The sequence below is a fragment of the Neomonachus schauinslandi genome, chromosome 10, assembly GCF_002201575.2.
Source record: "Neomonachus schauinslandi chromosome 10, ASM220157v2, whole genome shotgun sequence".
NCBI classification, from domain to species: domain Eukaryota; kingdom Metazoa; phylum Chordata; class Mammalia; order Carnivora; family Phocidae; genus Neomonachus; species Neomonachus schauinslandi.
Window position 1 is genome coordinate 109,863,840 of NC_058412.1, and position 13,379 is coordinate 109,877,218.

The 13,379-nt window shown below is 48.4% G+C and overlaps 1 protein-coding gene across 1 annotated transcript in view; it reads right to left on the reverse strand.

Annotated features, from left to right (window-relative positions):
- The window catches only part of STK35 (serine/threonine kinase 35), a 38,984-nt gene extending 32,763 nt beyond the window's left edge, over positions 1-6,221 (reverse strand). Inside the window, exons 1-2 of the mRNA XM_021688919.2 lie at positions 5,916-6,221; positions 4,723-5,320 (exon numbers count right to left, since the gene is read on the reverse strand). Of these exons, the coding sequence (XP_021544594.1) occupies positions 4,723-5,320; positions 5,916-6,221 (904 nt within the window). The remainder of the gene's footprint in view (positions 1-4,722; positions 5,321-5,915) is intronic.
- Between the last annotated feature and the right edge of the window lie 7,158 nt (positions 6,222-13,379).

Sequence of the window (13,379 nt, forward strand, 5' to 3'; positions counted from 1 at the left end):
GGTCCCTGGCAGCTGAGACACAGGGGAGGCACCTGTAGAGACTGGCAGTGCCAAATACTGATTAGCACCTAATTACAAAATAAACAGTGGCCATTAGTTTCTGAGTAAAATGTGATTATGCCCATTTAACAACCAAGAAAAACAGAAGAACCCAGAATTTAAGCCACCTGTCCCAAGAGTGCAGCACAGCAGTTAGGAAGTGCGGACTGAAGCCCGAAATGCCTGTGTTTGGACCTCAGCTTGGCTATCTGCTTAGCTGTTCTACATGGGGCAGTTTCACTAACCTGGGTCCCCTCACCTGTAAAATAGGGGTAATTATAGCATCGACTTCAAAAGGGGGTTGTGAGGATTCAATCGGTTAATGGGTATAAAGTCTAGACCAGCACCTGGCCCACAGCAATCAGTAAGCTGCAGCTCTTACTAATGGTGACAGTGGAACCCAAACCTTCGGACTCCCAGTCAATGCTAGCGCTGTTTGTTGTGTCCCGTTAATTTCCAAGGCCATTAATGACACCTTTGATCATGTCCAAGTAGCCGATCATCACCCCCCAGCTCTCCGCTTTTCTGAGGCCCAAGGCATAGTAGAGAATTCAGAGTTGCTTTCTAGGGGTCTAGGTGGGGGTGGGCCAGCTCTGAGCGTCAGGTTTTCCTACAGACTGGGGTGGGTGGGTGGGTGTGTGTGTGTGTGCGTGTGTGTGTGTGTGTGTGTGCAGGCTGATAGCCAGTCCACTGCTAAGACCCCAGTTTCCCTCCCCACACTAACTCCTGCCTCACCTTCTAGGCTACCCACCTCTCGGGACCTTGAATTGTGGTCATCTGGGCCTGTGTCCTCTGCATGCCTCATGGAGGAAACTTTGCCATAGCCTCTCCCGCAGTGCCTGGCTCACAGTCATCACTGGGCACAAATGCACAGACCAGACTTACCAAGGGCCTAGATTCCCACCCATGTGAAGCCGCCTAAAGATCTCTTGAGCACAGTAAACATGAAATAGTCAGTAAAGCAGAACTAGTTAGGGTCTTACCAAGATGGGATAAGCTAGACCCCCAGCTTTTCCAAACTTCTTATTTGGTCTTATGAGCCTTGGGTTTCTCCTGGAGATGATATATCATATATATAAACTCCTTATTCATCGCTGTTTGTCAGAAGGATCAGTGTGTGGGTTAGAGAGCACGCAGGAATTTGAGTTTAGTTTGACAATGAGTTCAGGCTTGCCTGCTGTCTTCTAAGTGGCAGCAATCTTGAATTTAGTTTTAGGTGCATTCAGGACAGGGTCCTTTGGCAATGGAAGCAAGGGGATAAAAGCCAACTGTTGATGTTTTAACTCCTGTTTTTTTGTGACAAGTACTTAAAAGCTAAACAAAGACATCATCGCATCCACCAAATAATTTACAGGATTGTTAATCTGGTTTAAAAAAGTCTGGGAGCCTGGTTTGAGTGCTACCACTAACCCATATGAGGCAAGTCCTGTCTCTTTCCCAGGGTTGTTTCCTTGCCTGTGAAACAGAAGACCAGATCAGGCTTCTAAGACCACTGCTGACTCGAACTTCTGTTTACTACATAATGCTCTATGTGCGTGGCCTATGTTCAGGGAAGGACAGGAGACCTAGAAGCCTATCAAAGTTGGATAAGACTAAGAACTGCATTAAGAAGTTTCTCTTTTCTTTTTGAGATTGGATTTACAGGTCAAATAATTTCTTAAGACTATAGAGATGCCTTCTGCATATTCAATAAAGCACTGATACCGAAGAGGGAAAAAAAACCCAACTATTCCCTATTTGGCCCATTGTAAAATAAATCCCACTTCTTCTCTACCTATCTACATGGTCCTAGGCACCCTTCTTACAAGCCTATCTTCTCTGCCAATTCCTAGCTAACTCTAGATTATCATTCTTGTTAATCCTGTGCAATACTCTGTAGAAAGTCCTTGTTAACCAGACAACTTGCCTTTCCTCCCATAACTCTGATGAGCACTTAAGTCTTCCACAGGTCCTCAAACTTTACAAATTAAGTTTCTTTGGGGGAAAGGCTGCAGCCCGCGGGCCACCCCCCTCCCCCGCCCCGCCCCAAATGCTACTATGAGGACTCAGTAACTACGTAAATTTAGTTCAAAAGAGACTTTAAGGCAGATTAACACTTTTTTGGCCTATTTCAAAATGATTCTAAATTGCAGAAGACGGGGCAAAAGGTGACTGCACAGGAGTCTGTTTAATGACAGGGTTGAACCAGATTATCTCTAAGATTCCTTCCAGCTCTAACATTTCTGAGTGATAGCAGCATGCTGTAAATCCAGTGCCCCAGGGCTGATTAAGACTGCTCAATTCTGGAAGGTGAAGGCAGGAAAACTTAACCTAAGAGCAATGTGGGTCTTTTTGTTCTTAACTTTAACACTAATAGCAGAAAACAATGCCTATTTACTGCTTGCTAAATCAACATTTGACATGTAAATTTCAATGTCAGTTTCATCAGCTAGGCTCTGCACCATTTCCTTTATTGCTCCCTCTCTGAGCCCTGAACATTACCTGACCCATGGTAGAGGCTCAAGTATTTTGAAGACTCCCCAAAACTGAAAGGGACGACTGAAGTGTATGGCCTATAGCCAAATTATTTCGTTTCTCTAGACCTGTTTTAATTCACAAAGAGGCAGAAAATACCAGTGTTTCTCTCAACCTGGTGTTACTGACAACCCAGACAATAGGATGTGCTCCACCGTCAAACGTGAACAAGAACACAGTGAATTCTCAAAAGGGATGATGAAAGAGGACTCCAAATGTGGACTGAACTTGCTGAGTTCCTCCTTATCGGAGCACTTAGGGGCATTCCCAGGCTGCACAGCAGCTCGAGGACACAGGCACCCTTATCTTATGGATAAAGGAATGCTCCCCACAGGTTTTAAACAACTTGTCCCATGCCTCATGTAGTCAGTTCAGACGAGCCATGACTTAAAGTGAGCCTAACCGCAAAGGCTATGGTATTAACCACGAGGCTATCCTGCCACTGTTTACTCTGGAGTTCTGACAAATTCTACACACGTGAGAATCTGAACAATATGTAAGGAGGGGGAAGCCAAGACTTCACACCTGGGTGGAAGTTTCAAGACTGGCCTCAATGAACTGAGGGTAGAAGGGGATCATTGGCAAAGTGAATTCCCACATCCCAAGGCAGTCATGTATTATGAAGTCCAGACTATTCGTTAATCACAGTGGAGAAGACAGTCTGAGAATGCGAGTGAAGAGCTTTTAGGACACAGGTAAGCTTCAAAGACTCTCGTGGAAAGTCTTTTCAAAACAAATCTATTCACCCTGGGGAGAAAGGGTGGGCTTTTCCGAAAGGATGAGGCAGGGCTGAAAAAGGACCCCAGGTGATGTTGATCATATCCCTCAATCCACTGTCAAAACAACTGACTTGAAATGGGACGGAGTTCTCCTGGGATGGGTTGCAGGAGTTTAAAATTGGGCAAAAACTCCAAACAAAATGCCCTGTCCAACCCCACCCCAAATCCTACCCATTCTTAAAGGTCAGTTCCAGTTTATTGGGGAAGTGAGGGCATCATTACCCTTTGAAAGGATCTAGGCCTTGAATCAACAGGTCTGGGTTTATGTCACTTAAGCTCTGAATAACTGTAAGGAAGCCCAACTTCCCTTACAAGCTGATTAACCTCATCAACTTATATTTGTTTACCTCTAATCCTTAGTTTCTCCATTTATAGAGGAGAGGATTTACTTTTAAAGTTATTACCTAAAGTCACTCTGTAAGACATCTAGGACATAGCTGGGACTCAGATTAGTAACCTCTCCTCTGAGGAAGTCTCCTAAGACCTTTCTAGCCCCCTGGCCCTCTCCTCTCTTTAGAGATCCTTGGCTACTTTTAAGTCTGAACAAGACATGCGACTACTGGGCACTCAAGATGAACTCACTCCCTAACTGCAGCTAAAACCCAGAAATTAGGATAAGCCCTCCCATGACTGCAAAAGCCCCTTTGCTTCCCTGAGGCCCATCTTCCCTATAAACACCCAAGCCAGCCAGCCAGCCTCAGGGGGTTTAGAAAAAGATTAAGTATGTAAAACGAAGGAAAGGAAGAAAAAAGATGTTACATGTTATGTGACAGCTCTAGGCCCACGGCGGTGGGGGGGGGGTATTATTCAGCAGGCCCCAGAGGACTTAGCCAGGAAGCCTGCCAGTTTGCTTGACTGCCTTGGGGTTGGGGGTCTCAGAGGAAAACGGAAGACTAGGAAGCAAGAGTTTGGGGGTGGAGCTGAAGGGTGTCAGGACATTTGGAACCAGACAGGGAGGGGGTGTGGGTGGGTCCAGTAAAGTTCTTTTTGTTTGCTTTAGGAGGGAAAGAGAAGAGGCCCTAGAGAGGGGGCTCTGAAGTTCTTCCACCAACTCAGCCCAATCCCCCTCACTCCCCCCGTGGAAACTCAAAGTGCTAGAAGTTTGATACTAACAGTTCACCTTTACTGAGCACTTAACTAAAATAATGGTGAGCACTTAATGAGCCCCTTTTTATGAAAATACCAGCTCCCGTCTGTGCCAGGGACTGATCCGGGGTCCTGAGATGAGAGGAGGGCCTATTAGTCTGGGTCCCAGTTAGGAGGGCGTGTCTGGGCCCAGGCTGACAGGACCAGGACCAGGGCCTACGGGCCTGGGGGTCCGCTGGGGCCGAGCCATCCAGAGCAGCGGGTCCAGGCCCCGTGTGGGCGGGACGGCCGGCGGCGCTCCTACCTTTGAGCGAGGTCTCCACCAGGCGCAGGTAAAGCTGTGAGCTCTTGTTGCCGTGGCTCATGCGCTGGGCTAGCCCGTTGCGCTGCAGGACGCACTCCTCAAACTGCACGACGTTCTGGTGGCGCCGCTTGAGGCTGGTCAGGGCCCAGAATTCGGCCAGCGCCAGCTCCACGTTCTCGGGGGCGTCGCAGCGGATCTTCTTGACCGCCACCCGGGCCCCGCTGCGCCCGGCCACTGCCTCGTAAACCACGCCGTAACTGCCGCGCCCGATCTCCGCCAACAGGCTGTACCGCGGCCGTGCCGACCCGCCGCCGCCCTCTGGCCGCCGCCGCGCCAGGTAGGCCTCGCCCGGGGCCTCGGCCGCCACCGGATCCATGGCCTGGGCCGCCGCCGGCCTCAGCTTCGCGCTGGGCGCCCGCGGCACTGGGCTTCGCCTTTTCCGCTCGGGGCTTTGTGTACCTCTGCGGGTGCCGTCCTCCTCCCCCGTTTCCATGGCTGCGGGCGGCGGGGGGAGCAGCAACGGCGCTGCCTGGGTCCCCCCTGCCTCATCCCTCCGTCCGGCCCCGGGACGCGGAGGAGCGGGACCCTGGATTGTGACCTGCGGGCGAAAGAATCGGTTTAACCAACTAGGCCGAAGCGGGGAGGAAAGGAGCGCAGGCCGCAAGGCGCCCCACCTCCACCTCCTCCGGCGGCTGCGGCCCCTTTAAGACGGAAGCTGCCGCCGCTGACTGAACGAGGGGGGGGGGTGGAGAAAGCGGGAAGGACGAAACCACTAGGCTGTGGCTCAGAGGGGGAACCGGAAAGAAAAGCAAAACACCCCCCAGCTTCCCAGTTAATTTATCGCCCAAGAATAGGAAAAACAACGACCAGCAGTCTTTACGACTTAAGAAAATTGCCTTAAGAGGCAACTCTGACTGTGGACCTCTTGTTCCCTGCCTGGTCCCCCCTGGGGTCCCCTTCCCCGCATCCCGCCTTGGGTTCTCCCGGGTGTAAACAGTCCATTGAATTAAGCCTGAGCGGTGCTCGGCGGACCAACCCAAGTCCCCGAGGGCGGCGGGTGGAGGAGGTTGGCTTAAAAGTTCCGCGTCCCTGAGCCCGCCAAACTGGGGGCCCGACTGCCCTCCTCAAGCGCCCGAGGGGACGGCGGTGGCTCCAGCCTCGGCGCTCTTTGACTCCGCAGACTGCGCCCTTACCTGGCTGGCGTCCCTCCACTTCCGCGCGGCCCGTTTCCCCCCTGGCGCCCCGGGCTGGGGATGGTCCGCTCCGGGACAGGGCTGCCTCCGGTACGGAGCGGCGCGAGAGGCGGCGGCCGGGGCCGAGTGTGCTTCGGAGCGTGCTGCGGCACGGGTGGTGGCGGCGGCGCCCGCGGGGGAGAACCGGGCGTCCGGGCTCCCGCGGTTCTCCACGTGTTCGCGCCAGCTGAGCCCTTTACATAACCTGTTTATATAAGCCGCACCTCCCGCCCGCACTCGGGCCAGCGGGGGCTCCTGGTGGCCCATCCCCCGGGAGGCCGGTCGCGTACGGCGCCGCCTGGGTCTTGCCAAGGTCGACAGAGCAGCCGCAGCCGGGCGCACCGGGCACGCCGCGCGGGGCCCAATCACAGGCGAGAACACCCAGCCAACAAAAAATAGGCGCCAAATTCCCGCGATCCGCTGCGTGCTCGGGCTCTCCGTGCTTGCCTGCCCACCACGGCCTCCTCCCTCCTCGCCTTCGCTCTGTGAAGAGGGGCTGCGCGCAGTAGGCGCTTAATAAATACTGATTGGTTGATTGGATTGGTCGGTTTGATTGATTCATAGGCAGTGCCTGGGAACCTTCCGGACTGGGCTGGAATCCACACCCTGCCTCCCAATAGCCCATTTGATTCTGGGCAAATCATTGTCCGGTTCCGTGCCTCAGTTTTCTGTTCTGCAAAAGGGGTGATTGGACCTTAACCTCCCAGTGTTGATAGCGCCAAATGAAATATATATATATATGTATATATATACATATATATATATACATATATATATACACAAAACATATTTTGTATATAAATATAAAAAATATATAAATACATATACTAAGAGTGGCTAAGTATATATGAATATATATAATAAGTGGCTAATTGGGTGCAAGGCTGAAAGTGCTATTTTGTTCACTGTTTTGTACTCCAATGCCTAGTAGGTACCCGTTGTTTTTAAACGGAATCTGGGCATTTATTGAATTCCTATAATGTGCTAGGCACTGTTCTGAGTCTCTGAGGAAATAGCAGTGAACAAGACAATCTACCTTAGTTGAGGGTCTATGCCCCTGGAGGAGACAGATGATATGGGTGATCTTGTGCAAGTTAATTAACTTGTGTCTTTTAGTTCCCATCTCTAAGATGGGAAGAACAGTAGTTGAGTCACGGTGGTTGTACAGTTAAAACACTTAGAACAGGACAGGGCCTTGCACACAGTAAATGTTAGATACTATTAACTGAACAAATAGAATAATTTTTGACATGGATAAGTATGATGGAGAAAAAGAATGAGTGAAAAAGTGCTTTGGGTTTGGGAGCAGGCCCCTTCTGATAGTGTGGTCAGTGAAAGGCTGTAATTTTGAGGGGATAAGATTTCAAATTAACATGTAAGTTACAAGAATAGTAAGGAATTCTCATATACTTTGGGCCCTGCTAATCTCTGTTCCAATTTTTAGTGTATGTGCTGCCGAAGTGAACACAAGAATTCTGATATACTTTTAACCAAAATAACAAATTGTTATATTTTGCTATGTTTGCATTATCATAGTCTCTCTTATGTATGTGTATGTGCATATAATATGTACATATACTTTTTTTCCCTAAATAATTTTGGAGTGGGTTTCCAGACATTATGCCCCTTTATCTGATGTACTTCTTGTGTCTATGTCCTAAGAACGTGGACATTCTCTTGCAGAATCTCAGGGTAATGATCAAAATCAGGAATTTTAACAATGATACGATTTTTTTAATACACCTTTAATATTTAAATTTTGCTAATTGTCCCAATAATGTAGCCATTCCCCAGGATCCAGCTCAGGATCGCAGGTTTCGTTTAGCTGTCTGGTCTTTTTAGTTTCCTTTAATCTGGAGAAGCAGTTAGTTCCTCAGCCTTTGTCTTTCATGACCTTGACATTTTTGAAGAGTACTGGTGAGTTATTTTGTAGATGTCCTTAATTTGAGTCTGTCTGTTATTTTCTCCTGATGAGATTCAGGTTATGCATTTTTGGCAAGAATGCCACTGAAAGAAATTTATGTCCTGAGTGCATCACATCAGAAGGCACATGGCTTGGTTTGTCCCAAAATTAGTGATATTAACTTTGATCATTTAGTTAAGATGATGCCTGCCGACGTACTCCACTGAAAAGTTGCTGTTTTTCCCTTTGTAATTAATAAGTATCTTGGGGGAAGATATTTTGAGACTATCCTGTTTTTCATCTCACTGTCTGCCCACTGGTTTTACGTTCATTGATGATTCTTGCCTGAATCAATTATTACTATAATGGTTGCAAAATGGTGATGGGAAGTCCTCTGTGTTGGTTTGCTAGGGCCACCATAACAAAATATTACAGACTGGGTGGCTTAACAGAAATTCATTTTCTCACAGTTCTGGAAGCTGGAAGTCCAAGATCAAAGTGTTGGCAGGTTTAGTTTCACCCCTGAGACCTCTCTTCTTGGCCTGAAGGTGGTTACCTTCTGACTGTGTCCCCACAAGATCTTTCCTCTGTGTGGGTTATCGTTTCCTCTTATTGTAAGGACACAAGTCATATTGCATTAGGGCCCCACCCTAATGGGCTTGTGTTAATCATCTCTTTAGGTTTTTTTTTAAGATTTATGTATTTATTTGAGAGAGAGATGGAGCAAGCACACGGAGGGAGAGGTAGAAGCAGACTCCTCCCCGAGCAGGGAGTCTGACGCAGGGCTCTATCCCAGAACCCTGGGATCAAGACCCCCAGCCGAAGGCAGAGGCTTAAGGGACTGAACCACCCACGCGCCCCTTCATCATCTCTTTAAAGACCTATCTCCAAATATGTTACATTCTAAGGTACTGGGGCTTATAAATTCAACATATGAATTTGGGGGAACCTGAAGCCAGCCATGCTAAAACTAGTGGTAAGGCATTAAGGAAGCAGGAAGAAGTATAGAAGCCGTGAGACAGGAACAAGTTTGATGTTCAACTTCAGCCGGCTGGTGAGTGTGTAAAGTGGTACAACCACTCTGGAAAAAAAAAAGTTTGGCAGTTTCTTATGAAGTTAAATATACATCTACCCTATGGCCCAGCACCTCCATGCCTCGGTATTTACCCAAGATACATGAAAATTTATCTTCACAAATACAATTTCATAAGAATGCTTATAGTGGCTTTTTCCATAAGAATCCCAAACTGTAAAACACTCTAATGTTCACCAATAAGTGCATGGATAACCAAACTGGGGTCTTCCTATACGGTGAGATGCTGCTGGCGTGGGGGGGGATGGGGAGGAATACAACAACATGGTTGAATTAAAATAATCATGCTGAATGAAAGAAACCAGGCACAGAAGAGTACAGACTACATGATTCTGTTTACAGTGCTTGAAAACGCAAACCAATTTACAGTGACAGAAAGCAGATTAGTAATTGGGGTGGGGAGGCAGGTACATGAGGAAAACTTTTGGGGCTGATGGATATGTTTATTATCTTGAAGTTATCTCGTGATCGTTTCCGGGGCTGGGGAATATGTTAAAGCCACTTCAAACTGTACACTTTAAATAGGTGCAGTTTATGTACATCAGTTTTACAGCTTTACCTCATTAAAGCTGTAAAAAAATGGATTAAAAAGAGTCCATGCTGTATGATTCCATTAATATAAAGTCAAGCAACATTGATCTGTGGCGGCAGAAAACAAATCAGTGGTTATCTTTGGGGTGGGAGTTGACTGCTGAGGGGCACAAGAGCATTTTCTGGGTGATGGAATTTTATTGTACGGAGATTATACTGCAAATAAAGTTGATTTAAAAGGTGAAAAAAAACCCCACCAAAATCCTGCCACGCCATGAGCACCTGTATCTTTACTCAGAGCTTCCAAGGATGGAAAGCTGCAGGGTGCTGGCCTGGTTCCCACCATTACTGGCTCCAGAGTTGAGCAAGGCCAATGGAGTCTTTCTCCCAGCTAGTGATCCCACCTGAGTCTTTTTTTTTTTTTTTTTTAAGATTTTATTTATTTATTTGACAGAGAGACAAAGAGAGAGAAGGAATACAGCAGGGGGAGTGGGAGAGGGAGAAGCAGGCTTCCTGCTGAGCAGGGAGCCCGATGCAGGGCTCAATCCCAGGACGCTGGGATCATGACCTGAGCCGAAGGCAGATGCTTAACAACTGAGCCCCCCAGGTGCCCACCCCCCCACCTGAGTCTTAGAAGAGAGGTTGGATCTGATGTTCTGGGAGAGCCACGAGGAGCATAAATCTTTTCGTGTGTGTGAGAAGGGCTGGGCTGCTTGAAACATTGTTGGTGGCTTGACTGATTTTTTCCCCCCTTTTTTTATAGCTTTTCTTAAGTTACAGAAGGAACCCTCTTCTTATTTTAATCAGTTGCCAACAGCTACTAAAGTTGTCTGTCAGCCACAGGAATTAACAAAGTATTCTCGTGCCAATCCCGTGAGGTGGTTACTATCATTAGCCCCATTTTATAGATGAAGAGACTGAGGAGGGAGGAGGTTGCCCAGCTAGGATTGGACCTGAGACCCCAGACTCTTCACTCTACCTTTCCTGCTCAACCCTCCCCAGGGTAAGCATTTATGTGAAAATTATGGCAAGCCTTCCACGCCTTTCTCTGTTGGCACGTCTGCCTGCCTCCATATCCCCGGAGCCTCAGATGGTGCCAGACATATGACTGGAGCCCAACATTTAGTGACAGAAGAAATTAAGGAAAAGGGAGGGGCAGCAGTGAGGTCTATGCCCTTCCAGCAGGCCCCTGCCTTTGAGGGGCTGACATAGAACATAAGACATAATGGAGGGCTCCTGGGCTGCTCAGTTGTTAAGCATCTGCCTTTGGCTCAGGTCATGATCCCGGGGTCCTGGGATTGAGTCCTGCATCGGGCTCCCTGCTCGGCGGGGGGCCTGCTTCTCCCTCACCCTCTGCTGCTCCCCCTGCTTGTGCTCTCTCTCGCTCACTCTCTCTCTGTCAAATAAATAAAATCTTTTTTTTTTTTTTTTATAACGGTTTTTAAAGATGTCATGGAATTGCGTGGTCCTGAGTAACATTAGTCCTGCACAGGATACTAAAGCAGTTTGTAAAGCAATAGCAAGGGACAGAGCAGGTGCCGTTTGAGAATGGTGGTTTGGGAAAACCTCTCCAAGGAGGTGACCGTTGGCAGAGACCAGATAGAAGTAAGAGGCAGCCAAATGCCTATCTACTGGAAGAGCATTTGTGTCAGAGGGAAGAGCAAGTGCAAAGGAGGCCAGTGTGGCTGGAGCACAGGGAATGGAGGAAGTCAAGCAGGACATAGGGAGAGATGTGGTGGGCTGGTGGTGAGGCAGCAGCTTGTGGGCGGTGATGAGGACTTGGGGTTTACTGAGACTTTGTGATATACGGAGCACCACAGAAAGCTAAGGAGCAGGAGAATTGAGGCTCACAGATGTTGTTACTCTGAGAACTGTCCAGAGGGAGAAGGCAGAGTGGTGATGCTCCCTGCCCATCCCCGTATTTCAGGGGGAGGAAACATACCCCAGGGGCAGCCATGGGGGTGGTTCCATGGGAAAATGGGGAGCTCTGGCCCAGGAGGGGAAGGTTGGGTGGAGTGGAGGAGTGTGGAAGGAATGGAAGCTGGGAGGGGCATGAGATGGCTCTAGTGGGCTAGGAGAGAGTGAGAGGGGGATGAGGAGGGAGGGTGGGGCTGGGTGGCAGGGGGCTCTGGCAGAGAATGCTGCGAATTGGTGGTTGTAGCAGGGGGAGGTGAGGCTCCTACAGGGGTAGAGGAGGGGACTTCACTTCGGAGGGCTGTGGAGGTGCTGAAAGACAGAGGCTCGAGGTAGGTGCCTTAAAGGAGGGCATATTCTGAGTCGGGGACCCAGGAAGGCCTGGGGAGGCTCGGCAGCCAGCTTGCACTCCCCTCCCATACTGGAATGGGTTTCACTGGGCTCCAGGAGGGGTGTCCCCCAGGAAAACTGGAGCTTGTTACACTGCCCAACACCAAGGAGCTCACAACAACTATGCGGGAGAGACAAACCGTCTCTCATTTAGTGAATGGGAAGATTGGGCCCTGAAAGCCGTTCCATCCCAAACGAGTGCAACAGCTGGGATCCGAACCCCCGGCAGCCATGGGTTTGGGCATCCAAGCTCTTAACGCTTGTACAGGTGTTCTCAAGCTTGGGTGCACACCGGCATCCCCAGGAGGGCTGGTTAAAAAACCAGATGGCTGGACCCCAGCCCCAGAGTGACAGCTAATCAGTAAGTCTTGGGTAGGGCTTGATCATTTGCATCTCTAGCTTGGTCCCAGGTGATGCTGTTACAGTTGCTGGTCTAGGGACTGACCACGCTTTGAGAACCACAACATTACGCTATGCTGCCCCTAGACTGAGCACAAAGCTGAGACCATTATAAAGGATTGGCATTCTGGCAAAGAATTCGGAGATGGATTGGAGCTATTACAGAGAAAACTAAGCAAATAAGACACACAGTGATTATTAAAGCCAAGAAAACAAAAACGATTTATAACAAAAACATTGTAATCATCATAAACTACAACACTTAGCTGGAAATAATATTACATTGTCATTATAATGTAAAAACAGCACATTGATTTAACCAAAAATTATGCTGTAATTATTTGGGGAAAATTGGAGAGGGTGTGTGTAGAGAAAGAGTGGAGAGAGAGAGGAAAACTAAATTCTTATTCTCCATAGCTGTAAGTTAATAGAAAAGCCTAAAATTAAAAAACCTTGGAAGTGCCACCATAATCAGGTTTGAAGAGACAACCACAGAATGAGTTACTGCTTCATGGATGAGACTTGGAGGTGGCATTCTTCTTTTTTTTATTTATTTTTAAGGTTTTATTTATTTGACAGAGGGAGATAGCGAGAGCAGGAACACAAGCAGGGGGAGTGGGAGAGGGAGAAGCAGGCTTCCCACTGAGCAGGGAGACTGATGCGGGGCTCAATCCCAGGACCCTGGGATCATGACCGGAGCCGAAGGCAGACACTTAATGACTGAGGGAGGTGGCATTCTTCTTATAAGCCTTGTCATAGGATCTAGTTTGTAGTAGTAACTAACTCTTAACCATTATGTATATTTATTACTTGGATTAAAATCTAAATTAAAAATGAAAGTGGGCATGGGATTTAGCTACCACTGAAGCAGCCTGTCCTCTTGGTGGCGCTGTTCAGCTTCTGGCTCTGACGCCCACCTGTTGTCCTATGTTACCTAAAGGCATCAGAAGAGCTGCAAGTAGTTAAGTACTCAAATCACACCCTGGGGACTCTGCACTAGAGACTCTGGTCCCCAGCCAGACTCAGCAAAGGCGGCCTCTTGTCTCTTTAACGAGGGTCCAAGTCACAGAAAACAAAGATGGAAGCAGATAACTGGTACCGCTTCCCAAACTTAATGGATTGTTCTAATTTCGTATGTTCTTCCTACTGGCCACTGAAAAGGCTCAGGAATTCCAGCCTTTCTTCCTCTCCCATC